The sequence below is a fragment of the Takifugu flavidus genome, chromosome 13 (assembly GCF_003711565.1).
Source record: "Takifugu flavidus isolate HTHZ2018 chromosome 13, ASM371156v2, whole genome shotgun sequence".
Lineage (NCBI taxonomy): Eukaryota > Metazoa > Chordata > Actinopteri > Tetraodontiformes > Tetraodontidae > Takifugu > Takifugu flavidus.
Window position 1 is genome coordinate 3,334,698 of NC_079532.1, and position 19,415 is coordinate 3,354,112.

General features: G+C 45.6%; 1 protein-coding gene across 1 annotated transcript; it reads right to left on the reverse strand.

Annotated features, from left to right (window-relative positions):
- Positions 1–48: 48 nt before the first annotated feature.
- Positions 49–17,186, reverse strand: LOC130535716 (receptor-type tyrosine-protein phosphatase eta-like). Its single transcript, XM_057050920.1, has 29 exons — positions 16,985–17,186; positions 9,812–9,836; positions 9,498–9,674; positions 9,141–9,398; positions 8,711–8,971; positions 8,371–8,631; positions 7,940–8,212; positions 7,573–7,824; positions 7,222–7,485; positions 6,860–7,123; positions 6,496–6,750; positions 6,128–6,388; positions 5,761–6,024; positions 5,346–5,615; positions 4,988–5,251; positions 4,648–4,914; positions 4,415–4,564; positions 3,866–4,064; positions 3,635–3,747; positions 3,475–3,559; positions 3,351–3,395; positions 2,997–3,084; positions 2,821–2,911; positions 2,631–2,707; positions 2,309–2,443; positions 2,120–2,236; positions 1,275–1,435; positions 890–1,025; positions 49–819 (listed from the first exon to the last, which is right to left on the reverse strand). The coding sequence occupies exons 1-29, from the start codon at positions 17,048–17,050 to the stop codon at positions 667–669; spliced, it is 5,232 nt and encodes a 1,743-aa protein (XP_056906900.1). The 5' UTR covers positions 17,051–17,186; the 3' UTR covers positions 49–666.
- Between the last annotated feature and the right edge of the window lie 2,229 nt (positions 17,187–19,415).

Here is a 19,415-nt window from a genome sequence, read left to right on the forward strand (position 1 = left end):
CCCATTTAAACTCTACACTGGCCAAAGAGTCTATAAGTTATTTTAAAAAAAATATATAGACGGGGTAGGAAGATGGACACATTAAGTGCATTATTTGCTACAGTGCATACGAATACTAAAGTGACTAGAACCAACAACAAGACCAGAATTACAAAAGTATGGCACAGTTTATGTTGGCTGGGTGCAAAAAGAGGTGTGACAGTCTGAGCTGGAGTCCTATAACATGATAATGGAGGATGCAGAACACAGACGGCTGCATATCGGTGAAGGCACATCGTTTCTACCCCAGCACTTATGAGCAAGGCAATTCAATGCTTCTAAAAAAATAGATTTTAAGACATAACTGTAATAAATTTACTGCATCCAACATATTACCTGAGCAAAATATCCGAGTCCAGTAGTAAACAGGGAGAACCAACACAAAACAACAGCATTAATGAACAGTTTATACACAGTGACATTTCAAAAGTAACATAGATTTGGTCAAAAAGTCAATCAACCACTTCCTCTAGCAAATATTCAAGAAATAAATACCACAGAATAAAAGTTTGAATGGACAATATTTATATATATACGCAACCAAAGCAGGTTTACAGAGTTTATACAGCACAACCTGCGTTCCCTTCACAGACGTTGGCACAAGAAGACTTGAGCGGTTTCTTGGGTCTACGCGTCCGGGTACCTGTAGTAATTCTTGTGTGGTTCTATGTTCTCGTAAATGGAAAGAGCTGCCGTGTTCTGGTAAATGAGATCCACATTGGTTCCGGTTCTGGACCTGATGATGTCCAAGGCGCACTGGTTTAGGAACACGTATTGATCCTGCGGAAAAGCCAAGCGCATTAGCCCACCGAGCACTGGTGTCGTGAGATAAGCGCTGTCTGTGACCCACCTCTGTCTGCACCATGAGGGACCGGTGCATGCGCAGGTCGTGGACAATGCCATAAATGTCCACAATGTTTTCCCTTTCGATCTGGAAAATCAGACGGTCCATGGCTATGAAGGTCCCCGTGCGCCCGACACCAGCACTGACGGGACAGAAACACCAACATTTAACATTTTATCTGAATTAAAGGTGTGCATGTGTGTGTGTTTGTTACTGTATTCGCTACAGGCTATCAATATCTGCAATCTACTAGCAAAGTGAGGACATTTTTGGGAAGTGAGGACATTTTGGCTTGTCCTCACAACTTAAAAGGACTTTCTGAGAGTTAAGATGTGGTTTCAATGCATTATACCTATCTGCGTGCATGTGTGCGTGCGTGTGTGCAGCAGACCTGCAGTGTACCACAGTAGGAGAGTGTCTGGAGTACTGGTCCATATGCTCTCTGACCAGATGTCTGAAGTTGATCAGGAGCTCGGTGGTTTCTGGTACCCCGTGATCTGGCCAGGCCGTGAAGTGGAACTGACGCACTGAGCGGGTCTCTGCTGTTTTCACCTGAGCAACATCCACATATCAGTTTCGGGAGGCCGTGGTTGTTATCAAACTGCAGACATGCTGTGGCCTAGACAACACGTAAACCAGGAAAACGCTTCTGGGCATTTTGGGCATCTGATCTACTTTGGAAGGGGGTCAACGGTGTTGCACATGTCTGATTGGCTGAATTCACACTGTTCAGATGCCTCCAGGACTTTGGGATGAAGAGGAAAGCTGCAGACAGATGGACTGAGAACGGGATGTTTGGGCCTTGATATACCTAAATTCTATGTGAAGGACTAACAACAATGATTTGTCTAGAAAGTCATATATTTTCTCTGCCAATATAAAGATAATGAAGAAAACAGGATAATAAAACACATTGCAATTATAATAAAGGATGTAAAATAACATAACATATTTGTTTTTATAGTCTATAATCAATAATCAGCTCAAGCAAAACAAAGATGTGAACTCAGAAGTTAAAAAGATGCCACACATGTTTGGATTATCCTGTTTTACATTCACTCTGCTTTCCAAAATAGCTGTGGCATCGAAACGGCAATTTGTGGGAAGAATACTCAAACAGTTCATTGATATTTTTCAGCAGAAATTAGCTGCAGCTTCCACGAAACGATGCCACCTGGCGGCCAGAAAACGCACTGCGCCACCCAGAGGGATTTTCCTTAGCAAATGACCACTTACATTTTTAATATCAAAGTCCCTGATGGTCCAGTCTTCCAGTGGTATGTCAGAAACTGCTGTCACATTGATGTTTTCAAAGTGCTTCGTGCCAAAGTCCCAGTACTGCTCACATTTGATCTGAAACAACATTTTGAGTTCACACATGGAAGAGCTCTGTCGTTGAGATGTTGTGTTTGTGCTGCCACTCACTCGTCCTTGCTCGTTGCAGCGTGTCAGCATGACCAGAGTCTGCACATTCTTCTCCCAGATCATTCTCCAGAAATCTTTGACCGTAGAGGGCAGAGGACCCTGAGCTGCAATGAACTCCTTCTTGGAGTTGTAACCCTGCCAAATAAAACAGCACAGCCATCATTCTCCCCCCCCCCAGGAGGGTCTCACACAACAATGTTGAAAATGACATTTGAATTTGCTGAATGAGCCTGATGGAAAGCAACAGGAAAAGCAGTTGTTATGATATTTACTGATGATGAAGCAATGACTGCGAGCAGCTCTGAGGAGTGTCAGTACGCACCGGAATGTAGTTAGCATTGATGTAGTCATCATATGGATTGCCATGGATAATTGAGAGTTTCACTCTAGAAGAGTCATCTGAGGCGACAAACAAGGTGAATGTAATGAAAACGGTGATCTACAGCATGACGGGCGACGAATGAGGCGGGCTGCTGCGAATGAGGTGGACTGAAGAAGCTCAGTTAACTCACAGGGGAGCACGTTGTTGTAGCGGTTCTTGGGCTTATTCTCCAAGGTCAGGGCGACGCCTTTTGGCTGATCCGTGCCAACAGGCTTCAGGTCCTTTAGATTTAAGAGTAGGAAATAAAATGACGATGCTACAAATGGCCATTGATGAAGTCGAATGAGGTTTAAGTCAGGGATTCACCTCAAATTCTTCAGCAAAGCCACAGTTGGAGTCGGCTTTCTGCTTCCTGTAGTAAACCTCATAGTCCTCCATCCGGACCGCCATGCTTCTGCATGCACACCATAGTTCAGAGGTCATTGTGCTGTCCTCTTGATTAATTATTTTATTTTATGTCAAAGACTCGATACGGTCTTTTCTGTACATCTCGGCTACCCTTTCCTTTAATCCCTGCACATGTGTATTAGTGTAATTTAATGCATTTATACTTACACTTTGGCTCTGCCAAAAAAAACAAACAAGAAAAAAAGCTACAGTGGGCTACAGTTAAAGAAGTTTGTTGTGTTTGTTTTACTGTTGTTAAATTAGAAATGTCACCTCATGGAATGAATCTGAATGTCCACCTCTTCTTTACTGGATAACCTGCAGGTATATAAATAACGGGTTTAGCTGCATATCGGCATCATTATATCAAAGTTCAGGAGCGGCGTCAGTCACACACCTCCTCCAGTAGATGATGAAGCCTATCAGGATGATGAAGAACACCAAAACAAACCCCAGTGTCACTCCAATAGCAATGCCAATCGCTAAATGAGTTTTTAAAAACATGGTTAAGATTTATTCACAACAACAGTGGGTTTAAAGACATCTGTGCATTGTACCCGCGTTTCCAATGAGGTCCACTTGAGAGAAGCTTGTCGAGGAAACCAAGGATGCTACCCCATTCACCACATTGTTCTCCAGGACCAGATCAGTGAAAACCACAACAGCAAAACTGCGCGGATCAAACGCAGACGTTCAACAGATGAACATATTCATCTTATTTGTAACAGATGCAGACTGTCCCGACTGACTTAAACACACAAATGAGCCCCACAGTTGTAATCTCTTACTGGTATATTCCCCCAGGATCGAGGGGACCGTTAGTGTAATTCTCCCATTTGGATTCGTCGCCCACATGTAAGGTATAATTGGTCTGTGCACCGCGCAAGTCGGAGATGCTCATCACTGTTGCCAGGTACGCTTGAGCTTTCGACTCTTTCCACTCAGCATAAGTCTTCCCCAAATACATCCTCCAGTCAGCGGAGTTATCTGAAAACAAAATACAGTTGAACATTACTGACACCACTGCAGACTGTAAGGCTGAATTCCATTTCTTTTTACCACTTCCCCTTTATCTAACCCCCAAAGCAGTGTAATAAAGGGGAGAAAGGAAAACATTTAACTACCCCTATGTCATCTAACGCCATAGCCAGCTGCTACATCAGCAGAAACAAAGGGCTTGGTAAGGGTTTGGTTTGTGTTGGTTTCAAAGGCTGCATAGTCCTTCTCCTTCACCTTACAGAGAATTGGGACGCCCCTAACCTGACCCTGGTGATGGGATTCAGGAAGAGCATAAGGATGATTCAATAGAGTTAGAATAAACTAGGGGGGAATCTTACCAGGGGTATCATGGGTCAACAGCGCACCAACATGTGTGATCGGCCCATTGGTGTCGTTCAGCAAACGGGAGTCAATCTGGATGGAGAACTTTTTGTCTGTCTTCTCGCTCACCTGCACCAGCTTCTCATTGCCCTGGAGACTTGGTGGATCTTTGAAGAGAAACAGAACAGAGAGACAGATAAAGACCTGAATGAGGAAAAAAATCTATCATTAGGGATGTTTAAAGTCCTACTGGTGATGCCGGTCCTGCACTTCCGAGACACAGAGATGCTGGGTCGTCCACAGCTCTGAGTCCTCACTGTCAGGTGATAGACGGTGTGATGTTGAAGGTTGGACACGTTGTGGCTACAGCAGGTGTTGATGGACCTGTTGATTTTATCGTCATTTACGTTGACCTCGAAGGCATCGTACTGGCCTCTGGGACTGGCCCAGGACACGAGGAGAGTGGCGTCTGGTGTGTTTGGACTGTTGCATTGTAGCCAGGACACCGGGCTGGCATCTGTGGTGAGATAAAAGTTTCAATACGATGACCATAAAGTCAAAAGGATCGATGATCTCTGTGATGACCAAACCTGTGCAGTTGGAAATCGACTGGGAATCAGCCTGGGTTCCATCAAAAGTCTCTGTGGTGACGAAGAATTGATACCGACTGCCAGGAACCAGGTCAGAGATATTGTATGTCTTTTCCCGAGTCTGGACACTGGAGACGTTCTCAGAGCTTTTCCACGTCACATTGTAACGGTAGCTCTCCTTGTACTCATCAGGATGATCCCACACCAATGTGGTCTGATTCAATCCCACTGAAGAAAGACTCAGATTGTTCACGCTGAAAGGTCCTGGTTGTGCGAGAGAAGAGAGGCGGGAGGTGAAAATCCAAATCCACAATTTAGCTAAAACATTTTTGTTGTGACACAGGAACAAAGCTCTTACTGGTGTTGACCGTATAGATCTGGACCTTCTCGCTCTCAAAGCCCAAGGCGCCCACTGTTAGGACAGTTAGGTTGTAGGACGTCCCGGAGAGCAGGGAAGTAAAGGTATGGTTGGTGATGGTTCCGGGGACATTGACTCCTCCCTCAGGTGCGGTGATGGACACGCGATAGTGGAATGATCCCTTGGTCATCAGAGGAGCTTCTTGCCACTTTACGTCAATGGAGTTGTTTGTCTTGGCCGGGATGTGTAAAGGTCCGGGAGGGTTCGGGACTGCGGGGGCAGAGTGACATCACAAAGTTATTACTTAAAAATCTAAATTCATTGATAAGTATGCCAATCATTACTTCTGCAACATTAGAAAGAAAGAAAGGATAGTGCGTCCACCACCAAACCTACAGAAAATAACCAGACTTACACGTGGCATTGGACACAATTCCAGAGGAGGCGTTGCAGGGTCCACTGCACACGGTTACCTGGACGGAGTAAAGCCGTCCGGCGGACAGGTCCCCAAACACATGGTTTGTGGAGGTGTTGTTCAGGGTCACCAACTGCTCATCCTGTGAGAAACTGCTGTTTAAGCGAACGAGATAATGCTCCACTCCGCCCTGAGGTGTTCTCCATGACACCAGGAGTGAGCTGTTGGAGACGGTGGAGACGCTGGGATGAACCCTGTCAGGATCTGTTAAAGCGGATCAATGACACTCATTAACAACAATCCCCCATATTTACAATGTTTTTCTCATTGAGTTTGGGGTCAGCCTTAGCATGTCAAACACACGTACGTGTGTAGAAGGACCGTGAGACCTGAAGGGCCTGAGTACCATCCGCCGTCTGTGAGGTGACAGTGAAGTTGTATCTACTCCCTGGGGTGAGTCCAGTGATAGTGACTGTGGTAATATTGACCGTCGTAGACCAAAAAACGGAGTCATTGGCTGGCTGCACCAGATACAAGTAGCTGGGTTTGCTCTCCAGCTGCTCCCACGTCAGGGTCACAGTGTTTGTGGTGACTTCTGTCGCTGTCAGGTTGTGCACGGGATGCGGTTCTGAGAAAATGAGACACATACGAACATTTGCGCTGTTAATAATCAAAACTATACAGTTAAATCCAGGTAAAAGGATCATAAATTCCTCCTCTGTTAATCAAACTTACTGGTGTAGCTACTAGCAACCACAGGTGTGCTTTTATAGTTACACACTCCCACTGTAGCAACAGAGATGTTGTAAAGAGTTCCAGACTGTAGATTGTCCAAGAGGAACCAGCTGTTTTCGGTGATAAAATTGCCAATAACGCTGGATACAGTGAAGTTATACTGTTTGTGGTCCATGTATTGTGGGAGCGGCCATGAAATATTGATGGAGTTGATAGTCTTAGACATTACAACGATGGATCCAGGAGGATTTGGAACTGAGAAAGTGAGAAAAAAGACCTTTCCTCAGTAAATAATTGCATAAAACGGATGCAGCTTCATAAGAAACGACGACAGGTTCTCAATCACGACTCAGCTCCAACTCACCAGTTGCTCTGCAAACTTCCGAACTGTTGGTTTCCTGGGTTTTACTCTTGGTGACGACCACCACACAGTAATAAACCCCTGGTACAAGGTCTGTAACCACTGTGTTTGTGGTCCTGTTGTCCAGGCTCTTGTTGGACACTTGCAGCTGATTGTCTCGGAAGACGAGGACGGCGTAGGAGACCACCTGCTCGGGCGGAGCTCTCCAGCTCACAGAGAGGTTGGTGGTGCTTCCTGTGACTGTGACATTAGTGGCCGGAGCAGGTTCTGTAGAAACATGTCGCACCAGATGTTACGAAAGTTCAACTGCCCGCCGCGCCGTTTCGAGCCTGAACTTTAGTCAGCAACAAAAAGTCTCGTCTTACTCGTGTCGATCGATATCATCGTTACTTCGGACCGGACCCCGTCCGCGACCGTGAACACCTCAAAATAGTACAAGGCTCCCGGGGTCAGATTGGAGAAGGTGTAGTTCTCATAGGCGGTTGTGTCATTCTGAACCTTGGTGCCGGCCTGTCGTGCAACCACCAGGTAGGAGTAGTGGCCTTTGTAGTCTGGTTGTCTGAGCCAAGTCAGCTGAATGGCCGTCATATTCACGGCCTTCACCGTGAGGTTGCTCACTGCTCGGGGCACTGTGGAAAGAAGAGCGGAGCGTTCTAGAAGTGTAGAGACCACGATGGAAGAAAGTATATGTACGTGTTGAGAATCTCAGGTCTTACTTGTGCAAGCATGCGTCTTCTCCTCCGTAGATTCACTTTGTGGCGCTACGACGGTCTTCACTGTGATATTGTAACAGGTTCCTGGATCCAAGTTGTGGATCTCAGTGCTGTTGGTGCTAACTGTTGTGTTAAACTGTGGTAATGAAACAAAGTATGTGTAGCTTGCCTGGGCTCCCTGTGGGTAGGACCACTTCACCTCCAGGGAGGAGATAGATTTAGGAATAGCCACAAGATTTAAAACAGGGTTTGGTCCTAAAAAAAATACAGCAGGAAAGAAGAAAGAAAGAAAAATAGATTATTGCCTGTAGATATGAATATGTATCCTTTGGTGTGCGTGTGTTTGTTTGTTTTTTAGAAAGTTACTTACGGGTAAAATCTGAATAATGAACAGCTGTGCTGTGCAAATTTTGGATTCCGACTGTTATTAAAGTTATATTGTAAAGAGTTCCAGAGGACAGATTGAACAGTTCTGTACGGTTGACAGAAGTGGTGATGGTTTGCATTTCCTTGCCGTCTGATTGATACGTGACATTGTAACTGAGGGTTTGCGCCCCTTCCATCAGAGCAGGAGTTGCCCACTCCAGAAGGAGCGAAGAGTTTGTCTTCAGACTGACCATGATGGAACCAGGAGGGGTCGGGCCTGGGAATAACAGGTAAGTATGCATTTACCATGACTGTTCCTTGAATAAACCAGGTAAAACAGAGCAGACGGTTGATTTATTTGTTGCCATTCATACAGCAAATTTAACAGTTATTAGCTAACATCCAACAGCTCCCAGCCCAGAATGGGGAACTTACTGGTGGCAAACTCATACTGTTCAGAAGTCTCCTCGAAGCTTCCAGCTACAGACGTCACCGTGATAGCATAGCTCCTCCCGGGACCTAAACCAGTAATGCTGGCCGCGTTCGCCGTCGTTGCATTCTTATAAACACTTCCCGAACCCGTCTCGTTGACGTCGACCAGAAAGTGCTGAAACTTCCCTCTCGGCAATGGCCAGCGGATGCTCAGGCTGACAGTCCCTCGCTCCGTCAACTCGATGTTTCCAGGCTTCTCGGGTCCTATGCAGTGAAGGCATTATATAGTGCTTATAAGTGGACAGTGTAGACCTAACTGTAGGTCCAATCGACCTGAACTTACGTGTGAAGGTACTCGTGGAGGCTCTTTCTCCTTCATTTGAGGGATGTACTGCAACTGCGGCTACACTGATGTTGTACTGGGATCCAGGTGTCAGCTTTTTAATGACGAAGGAGGTTTCAGTGGTGGTGTTTTCTATGTTCTCTCCTTCTCCAGCCACGCGGATTGTGTACAAGGTGGCGTTTCCCTCTGGTTCTGCCCAGCTCAGAGACAGGGACGAGGTCATGACATTGGTGACGGTCAGGTTCCCGACCACAGCCGGTTCTGCAAACGTAAGGGACGATACAAGGGTCACGATGCCACGACAGAGGCCCATACGGGTACGTGTAAGCTATCGAAAGAGGCAATTACTTGTCACCGCAGACAATGCGCCTTTAAAAAACGCCTTTAAAAACATGAATCTCTCTCCTGCAGCAGAACCCTGAACTCTCACTTGTATGCAGTGACACAGTCTGTCCTTTTCCTTCAGTCCAACCATCAGCCGCCACAGCAGAGACGGTTACGTTGTACTGGACCCCAGGTGTCAGGCTGTGGATGGTGTGAGACAGCGCCGTCGTATTTTCAGTCCAGTTGTTGATTCCATCGGTCCACTGGACTTTGAAAGACTGCCCCCCTGCGGGTTTGGTCCAGTTGAGAGTCGCCGACGACGTCGTGAAGTGAGTCACTTGGAGATTTGTGACTGCTTCTGGTTCTGGTTAAAAAAGGGGGCAATCCTGAAATATCAGGGGTGCATTTCGAGGTTCGCTGTCCAACCAAAAGCCGGTAGAACATATGACTTCATCGGACTTACGCATCGTTGTGTGGAGAGACGTGGTCCCGTTTTCAGAGGCTGGTCCAGGAGTGAATGTTCCTACCGTGGTCGGTATTGCTGATGCCATTGTTCCAGTTTGTGTTGCTGTTTCTGCAGCTGTTAGTGTTGGCATTGCTGCTGTGGTCCAAGCCCCTGTCTGAGTGCTGTTGCAGTCATCTGGTAGTTGTAACAGAGAGAATTTCACAAAAAAAGCACCAAATAACTATGCCAATAAATAATATCGAAGATCAGATTAAATTCATATACAAAAATGTATTGACAGAATGGAAGTATAGAAGACAAAGTGAACTTACTGCTGTCACACTGTGCCTGGCATATCTGGTGATGGGGGAGAGAAAACAATGTGTTTTTTACACCAGTAGAGGTCAGCAGTGAGTTTTATATATAATTAAACGCAACATATATAAACTCAGCAACAGGAAGTCAGTAAATTTAGCATCAACATTTAGCAACGATTAACCACTTTTTCAGCTCTGTGAAAGCCTCTGTGTTCTTCTAATATTTAAATTTTTGCCAAGTGTATTTGAGGAAATGGGGTCAAAACTGGGCATGTTTAACCTGTAGTTAACAGGTTTATTTATTAAGTGAACTGAAAAGTTACGCTGGTGATATTTGTTGAAAATGAGGGTTTCGTCCTCGTTATAAAACCTGTGGCCTCAGGAGATGCAATGAGCAGAATTATGTCGTTTATCTACTCATAAAAACGTCAGCCTCTGCCATCTCTCATATGCGCTCTCTGCGGCCTCCATCGACGGCGCTGGACCTTGGTCATCCTCTGTATCGTGAGGCTTAGATCCCACATTACTCATTAGCCAAACTTTTAACATCCATCGTCGCTCGCTGACACGCCGCCTGTGTGCGGCTTTATCGCATGGCTAACCATTAAACCCATGGCATCATCGCACAAATTCCCCTTCCCCAGCCGAGTCTACATCAACGATTAACCACATCGGACGTCAGGCTCCACCTGGGAATGGCTGCTAAGGTTGGGCCGAGCAGGCGTTCCGATCAACAGCCATGTGAAGGTCGTTTTGAGCGCCGTTCGGCCACCTTGTTTGGCCCGAGCGTCAGTCTAACTGGGATTTGCATAGATAATTTCTGACATGGGAACAGCATCTCACCAGCTGATTCACTTTTGTGGCATTTCTCTACTCTCTGTCTCTCGGCTCTGTGTGTGAAAACACCCAAAACGACTGATTTTTCTCAGTCTTGCCCACCTAAAATTCCCCAAAGTGAAGAACTCCGGTCGCTTTGAACCCCCGTCCCAGTGGACAGAAACCCTTCCCTTCCTTTCACTCCTCGAGGGAATTCCAGCCCACTCTTTTTTCCCCGCCTAATGAAACCCTTCCACAGCACAGAGGAGAGCCCCACAGGTTTGAGACTCCTGAGGATCTGCCTGTTTACGTGCTACACTGCACATTCAGGCAATCTCGTGCACATTTTTATGTGAGTGGAAAAGCATTTTAAAGTGATGAGCGGGATTCTGAAGATGGGGGACCAGAACAATCTTTAAAGTGCCACAAATCATTTGAGCTGCTTTTTATTTCTCATTCCATTGTCTTAATTATTTCTGGAAAACATCTTTACGCCTGCATTACATCACAAGCTAAAAAAAGGGGGACATTCTGTTCTTTAGATATCCACATGCTTCCTACTTCCTCAAAGAATACATCACCAATTAAAAAGGGTTTTAAATCGCTGCAACTTTCAGGGAAATATGCAGCTGTGAGAGGACCCAAAAGTCTTTTTAAGTGCTAAAAAAGTCAAAATTTACAGATTTTTGTAATCTGCTGCAGCCAAACAGCCGGTTCCAGGTGTGAAACTGTCCAACCCCACGGCCTCTTTATCCTCCACACGTTAGCGTCAACGCTCACATACCAGGGTGTCACAATAAGATTCCCCTTTCTCCCAATTTTGTGCTTTTATAAGAATATTGATGTTGACTTCAGCTGCTAGGACTGCGGCTTCTCAAATGTTTTATTTACTTTGGCTCTCTTCCTGAGGATCACTTCATTTCTCCTGAGTAAATAAACAAAACAAAGTCTCGAGCCATTACGCCTTGGCATTGACTCAAAGAACAGAAATAACTCAAGTCCCCAGTCTCGAACCTCTCCACTTCAGATAAGGACTGCGATTTATTGTTATCTATTTATCTATTTTCTTACGCTTGAGGACGAATATATTACGTTGATTGTGAAACATACTTGGCCGCGACTCGGCCAGCGACCCCTCTGACCCCGTGTGCTGTATCTGTGCCCTCTCATTGGGCCCGTCTGCAGGAGGAGGAGGAGGAAATGTCTGTACTGGCTACTATATAAACATTACATCAAGCCCGCCTCCGTCCCAGTCGCCTTTATTCCCAACAGCTCGCTCCTCTGATAACGCCCAGCAGTTCCTTCCTCCACAATAACACCCACGCCACAAAACAATCAGTGCCACCTTAAGGCTGTTTGCTCAAGGACCAGCCCACCTCCCCACCTGACGGGGGACCAGGAAAATCTGCTCCTGATCCGATTTCTGGAGTTATCGGAATATAGATGCGATGTGCCAGATAACAGCCATAATTAGATGATGACAAATCAAGTTAACACACCTGAATTTCTCCCCCAAACTAGAAAACGGTAACGATGGAGTCACCACGTGGGTGGGAAGAGGAAGCCAGCAAATGTGGCGTGCAGCTGCGGAAAGTTTACAAAGTTTCTTCTCTTCTGCCCAGCGTCACTACTCTGGATGAAGTCCCATAATCGGACTGAAGCATGGAATCCGGAGGTTTTTGACTGTCGCGTTTCTCACGTGCATGTAAACGCAGCGCATTAGATTATCACATTACAATTCCTACGATCCGAATAATTGGAATAACTAGATCAGGCGCCGTTCCATAAATATCAGAAATGTGATGCTCAATACATCCTGGGTGACCTGCTTCAGTCCCCTTATCGGATTTCTTTTAGTCCATTCACACATATTGGTCACTATAGCGGACAGCTAGTCGAAAGCTGTTATGTGGCCATAGGGCTAAAATGTTGAATCTCGAAATCTTGGCTAATCTTCTCATAATTCGTGCATGACATGGTTGGAGTCCATTCATATGGTGTAATGTAAGGTTCGCTCTTCCTGTGTGCAAATCATTCCATCTGGAACATCGCATCTCCGCTCTTGGCATTACATCGCTCCCGCTTTCTTCCTTTAAATCAGACTGCGTTCAAAATTTGGATCTTTTTCTGGAGAGGACTAAACACAAATCAGCATATCTACAATAGAAAGATATATTACATCGGTCTCAAGGTATCTTTATCGCCATTAAAGAATGTTTAAGTGACATATCATTGCAATGCAGGTCTTTGATTCAGCTCATTCGTGCATGCTTATTTTGCTGCCTGGTCAATATAGAATCATTCAAAGTTCCTACTTTTGTACATGCTGGATTTGTTCAGGTGGGAAAAGGTCATATATAAAGTGAATAACTCTATCCTCTGCTCCATTTTTGAGTTCTTATGCAATTCTGAGCACCTCCTTCTCCTTCTATGTTCAGTTCATTGCCTCGGAACTGGGTGATGGACTCACTCTTTGTTTCTGTTCTAACATAACTTCCTGGCATTTCCGGAGCCCACCCTCGGACTGATAACATGTGCGGGGACCATCAAGGACTCCTGAGTTAATCAACGCACCGTCTTTCAGACTTCTGAAGCCATTCCAGTCATATAAAGGAAGATGGGAGCCACGTGCCAGCTGCTGATAAATCAACACTTCACGGACTGTATGTTCCCTGACTGCCTGTCAGGGAACAATCCTTAATGTTCTCGTGACTGCCAGAAAGGACTCCAGCACCACTGGAATGCTAATAAAGATGGATGGATGGATGGATGGATGGATGGATGGATGGATGGATGGATGGATGGATGGATGGATGGATGGATGGATGGATGGATGGATGGATGGATGGATGGATGGATGGATGGTGCCTAAACACACATCAATGAAGTCATTTTCTTACTGAGAAATTGTGCCAGGGCATTTCTTACGTCAGCATTTCTTACTTCCTGCTGCAGTGCATCGTGGGTTACGGTTAGGGTTTTTACACAGGCAAAGGCTTGTTTTGAGCGCTAACCACCTCTGCATGGGTCTTGATATGGGAACTCACTGTCTTCCTCCGCTGATAGTAATATTTTCCACCCTCTAACAAGTTATTTGGGGACAGAGGTGTTCTGCAATGATGATCTCCTGCTTTTGTAGTCAAATAAGCTAGCAGCTATTATACAATCCCAGACTGTCTGTACATACACGATTAACAGTTAGCACTGTAGCTGCCTATACATACGATCTGCCAACAAAAAGGTCTTTAATACAAACAAGCTTGAAGTACAAATTTTAATCATTATGTTTTGTACCAAACATGAGTAATTGTCTGGGGTTTTATTCTCCCACTCTGCTGACGAAAATTAGCCCAGAAATCCATAAACAAAACACAACCGTCTCTCTCCTGTGACATACCGAGGAAACAGGAAATGCTGAAGGCCGTTAGCTACTGTATGACTGCGCTGGTCTCCAGGTACAGTAGCCCATCAGCCTCCCACGCCACAGTCCTGCTGCCGCTATCACACACCACATCAGAGACTATGGAAATGAGCAACGCACAACAGTCTCCAATGCTGTGCCGGCTTAAGTGAGCTGATGACTGCAGATACCCGCTGTGAAACAATGGTCTCGCACAGTAAATCCCGCTCCTGTTGCTGCTCACCCTGCAACGTGCGGAAAATGTGCATGCGTTTGAACATGCTAATGCTATTTAGGCTGATTGCATGAGTGTGACTGATGCATGAGGAAGGACAACCAGGGCAAATGTATTCTCTTTTCCATTCAAAGCTGTAAAACCACTCAAAGCTTGAGTCTGTGTAGCTTTGTCGTGACCAGCCACAGGCGGTAGTGGACATTGCTTGCTATGCTAGCCAGCAGTTGCTTGTGATTCGCCCAGCGGTGAGTGAGGGCAATCTGCCGACAATGAGGCCTTTGAGGACGAGAGACAAGTCTGTGTCTCATTTACATGCACTGGGAACTGTGACTCTTTGTAATCCCTTGTGCACATGCTATGCAAAACCAGGTCGAAGGCAACATGTTTGGGGCTGTTAATTTGAAACTGGACTGTCTTGACACAGGCTTGTCAGGAGTGGGCGGAGGGGGCGGCATTCCACAAAGGATGACTCGACTGGTGGCTTTTGAGTTTTAATTCGGAGAAGAATGGGAGTTTTTTCCCGATTTGACGTACGTCACGGCATATCTGCAATGCAAAAACAAAGTGCATCACGGTCAGCCTACAGATGGGCCGTTTCTTCGAACTGTTTGTGAACATCACATGACCCGGTCCCAAGTTTCGCCCCACAGATAACTGGGTCGGGAAGGGGGGGGGGGGGGGGATGCGGTATGTTGATACACGGCTGAGTGTTGTCCTGTTTATTTTTGCATTCAAATGTGACAAAGTCGGCACGATACAGCAGCAGCAGGGATGTGGAACAATCAGCCAACAAGACTGCTATGACGTTAGCGGTTCAGCAAAAATGGGTATAACAGACAGCTGTTTTACCACGATGTTTTGTAAATGATCCACTCTACCAGAGGATAATTGAAGTAATATGATAGTTAGAATGAATTTGGTTTACGAAACTGAACAATAAAGTTTTGTTTTGTGGCGGCTTGTGTACTGTGAATATCTAATAAATTTCCATTCAGAGAAGCAAACAGCAATACTTCCCTTTTTGAAAACCATCAACTTCCTTGGTACCTGTAGTAAACCTTTGTTCTCAAAAGTCCACACTGATACAAACATCGGATTCTTCCTAAAATCTGAGAAACAGCTTCGCCCATAATGTCTGTGGTCATATATAATATATATACTATAACACGGAAGTGCATGCTAATGCTAGCATACTGACCTTCGGCCACAGTTCACAATTCAAGTGGAAATTTCATATTAAACTAATTATTTTTAAGGGACTTGGAGACGTGCGCAGTGAGCCGACAACTCCGACAGCAACAAATTGTATTCAACATTAACAGGAGGAACTTTGAATATTCCATTGGAGTTAAAACCACATTTTCCTTAACGAGTCTCTATTGTGTTGGCCAATATTGACATGATATGATCTTCCTCTCTTGCATATGAAATAAGAAGACAAAACCATAACATCCTGGAGACCTGAGGTCGAGAACCCAAAAGTGGCAGGTGCTCATCTGATTTCACCGACAAAACGCCGAGTCAGCATCGATTCCTCTTCCCGGTTTCATCACTGATAATTAACACGTCGCGGTAATGGTTCACCAGTGTGACTTTTCACAGTTTAAATTTACCTTCCCAGTCACGAAACAGCTGCAATGTTGCCGCAATCGCATGCATCTAGTCTCAGCATGACTCTTTTTCCCCAAAGAAGCTGCTCGACAGCATTCACGGGCCGCTGCCTTTTCACTTCCTCTCTGAAACTTCCTCTCTTTTTGAACACTGTTCTGGTGTTCAAACCTTTTCATTAACCATAAGGAAGTCAATGTCTACATCTATCTATCTGTAGATATATCTATAGATCCGCCAATAGATGTATATAGATAGATAGTTGAAGATAGATAGTTGGATATGCAGCTATAGATTTCAGTTTAATCTCTGCAGGATGTGAAACTAAAGCAGTAAACAGAATATTCTCCTACTCAAGGGTCGTGGTTAGCAGCAGATAAAGACGCCACCAGAAGAGGGTGAATGGTTCTTCTGAATTTTAGACTATGCACTTTCCGATTAAATTGTCACACCTTTTGTGCAATTATAGCTCATCTCGGTGGGGGTGTGAATAATGACCTGCTGAATTCTGTTAAAAAGAAAAACAGGTTCGCCATGTGAGACCGGTGAGTGGAACGTGAGTGGAGTTTGTCGGCCTCTTCCTCTCATTATTTCACAGATTTTCCCTTTTTTTTTGGGGGGGGGGGGGGGGGGCGCTCAAATCATATCTAAGTTGCAGCCTGATGGACGCTAAAGTCGTCTTAAACTGCAGCTGCAGGGGAGACAGAGACACTAAGCTGCATTCCCGACCCCTTTGTGTTGACCACACACATCCCCACATGCCAGTCTCAACCTCTATCCCCTCCTGTCTCTCTCACTCTCTGGACCCAGTGGATCCCGGACAGGTGGGTTCTGGCTGCTGGATGTTCGCTGGATTCTGACGTTCCTGACCAAAATGGGAAATGTTTCATTCATCATTTTCTGGATATTCCTGGGAAAAAAAACCTCCTGTATGTCACCCATCATTTTCTATTTTTCCTCACTTTTTTTTTTAACTTTCAGAATGTTTCCGTGCCCAACAGGTGCAGTCGCGCCCACCTCAGAAAACCCCGACTTTCCCTTTCAAACCAGTCCTTCATCCAGTGAACAAACATTTTAAATGTCTCCGGTGTAAAGTGTAAGTAGAATGTGACTTCTGGAGGGGTCGTACCTTAAGCAGAGAGCTGGAGATCAGCAGAGACCACAGCGGGACGCCGACGCGCAGCAGCGGCTTCATCGTGCCCCTTCTAGCTGGACGCTCTCATGGCCAAACTTATTTATGCTCATGAAGTTAAGGCTTTGTTTCTTCTCTCTGCAGTTTCCGATCAACTGTCGCTCCATCAGACGAAGGGGAAACTTTCCCCCTCCTGCGCTTGACGGGGGAGGAGCGGCGACCGAAGCGCGTCAGAAGCGAAACGTGCCACTCCTCTCCTCATCACTTCAGCCGCTCCGCTCCAACGAGCTCCACTCGGGGCGCGGACTTCTGAGAAAAAGGCCGTCCGGCTATCCAAGAAAAAAAAAAAAAAAAAGAATAAGAGTCAACCCCGCATTCCTGCCATAACTCGGCCGCGCAGGCTGCAAGGAATGCGCGTCGCGCACGGCGGTTCGTGTTCGAAATTTCCCCAAGTTGGACCGGCCTGAGGATGCCTCTCATCAGAAGACGAATGGGTTTATCATGTGACAACCCCCACACACACACGCGCGCGCGCGCAAACACGCAGCATAATCTTTCGTAACTTTTCGCAAAACAAACACGCCAAAACTTTGAATGCTCCACTGATATTCCACAAACTCGTGTCCCTTTTGTCCAGAGGTTATCCAAAAATCTCTGGAGATGTCTCCGAATAAGAGAAATCTGATGATTTGATCATGTTGCTTCCTCTGGGGTCACGCTGGGATCGTTTCAGGCTCCTGTGCGGAGAACTGACAAACTCTTTGTGGGATCTGCTGAAATGGCCTCCAGGATCAGACATAATGGACACACTCTAACCGCTGGGTGAGAACCATGTCGGGTTTCAGTTGCACTTTTCTTTCCTTTTCAAAAACAGAAAAATGTTGCCACATGCACTACGTGCTTATTAATAGACCTTATTTTTTTATCAGCTTCACCAGAGTCGCGACAGGAAGTTAACGCCAGGAAAACTTCATCACCATTCAACCTTCTCACATTTAGATAGAGAATAATGAAAACCTGTGCGAGCAAGGTTTGCTCTTTCAAATTCACTTTAAAAAAAGGAGAAAAGAACTTTGTCAAGGATGCTCCCATTAATTGTGCAACAGAGAGACGGGGACATTTTTAGCTCCGGCACGTCTCTGGATTGACATGTTACAGTGCGAGCTGGTCAGACTCGCTTGGGAGGAAGCGTTATGCAACCCTCTGGGGACTGTGGCCACATGTTGTGTTATAGATATCTCTGGTTGAGGGACTGTCTTGTTAAAGCATGTTTAACGTTTGTGTCTGACGGGTTGATGATGCTGACACACACACACTGAAAGGTGTCATTTAGAGTCTCCATTTAGCCTCATGAGTTTGGGGTGAAGAAGACGAAGAAGAAGCTAACACGTGCTATATTTTTGCATGGGCTGGAGCGGCCATCTTACCTAATGTAGGGTTGTTTCTAATGTCCTACACTGGTGTCAAAAGCTCCTTTACCCACCTGATAAAGGAGAGACGCTCCGTCTGTTGCCTCCTCTTGGACAGACTTGCAAAATAGACTCCACGCTTGACACCAGAAGTCCGAGTGTGTTAATCTGAGTTCTAATTTGATAACTGCTGTTATCTGATCAGGCCTATCAGATGATGATGTATATTAACACTTGAATAATCAGATTAATCCAGAAATTGGATAGTGATGGTATATTAATGATGGCCTAAAATGTGTAAAAGCTATATAAGACCGATGCTCGTCACATTTTAGTGGAGGTGTTGTTGTTGGTCGTATTTTTTCAGACACGCAGGGGGTAAGTTTGAAGGTGGGTTTTGATGGTTCACACTTGGGTGAAAGGGCGTTAACTCGTGAGATCGGCTCTCTCGGGGCTCAAAAATAGTCTGCTTCCTCTTTTAGTATGAAGCAAAACATCCCAAAATTTGTTTTTAGTTTCCATAACAGCAAGATTAACTGAAGTGGTGCCTAATTATTCCTAGAAGAGAAGCTGCTGTAGAGGCAGAGTGGCGCAGAAGGAGGTGGGATGATTATAGCTGTCTGTCAAACAAACCTGTGCGTTCACAGGGCAGCATGAAAGTCTGGACCTCCTCTCCAATCTTCACCAGGTTGTTGTTCATCCCCTGTTGTAAATCTAGGCTCTCAAAAAGACTCCCAGGTCTTTTTCTGCCCTCTAGTTTTTGACTGCCATTCTCTCTCTAGGACAACCCCCTGGTCTATTGTGTTATAGCATTAAACATTGTTAGCCAAGGCTTTCTTCGTTGTAAGCATTTAGCCTAACAGTCTGAGCATTACTCTAAAGGGGACATGCATCAGAGCATCAGTTCTGAAAACGGTCAGAAAATGAGCCCTAGTTGCGTTATAATCAAGAGGTCACGGCCTTGACTAACCCACACCGAGAGTGAAGATGTCAGGCTCCTACGCTGGACTCTTGAAACC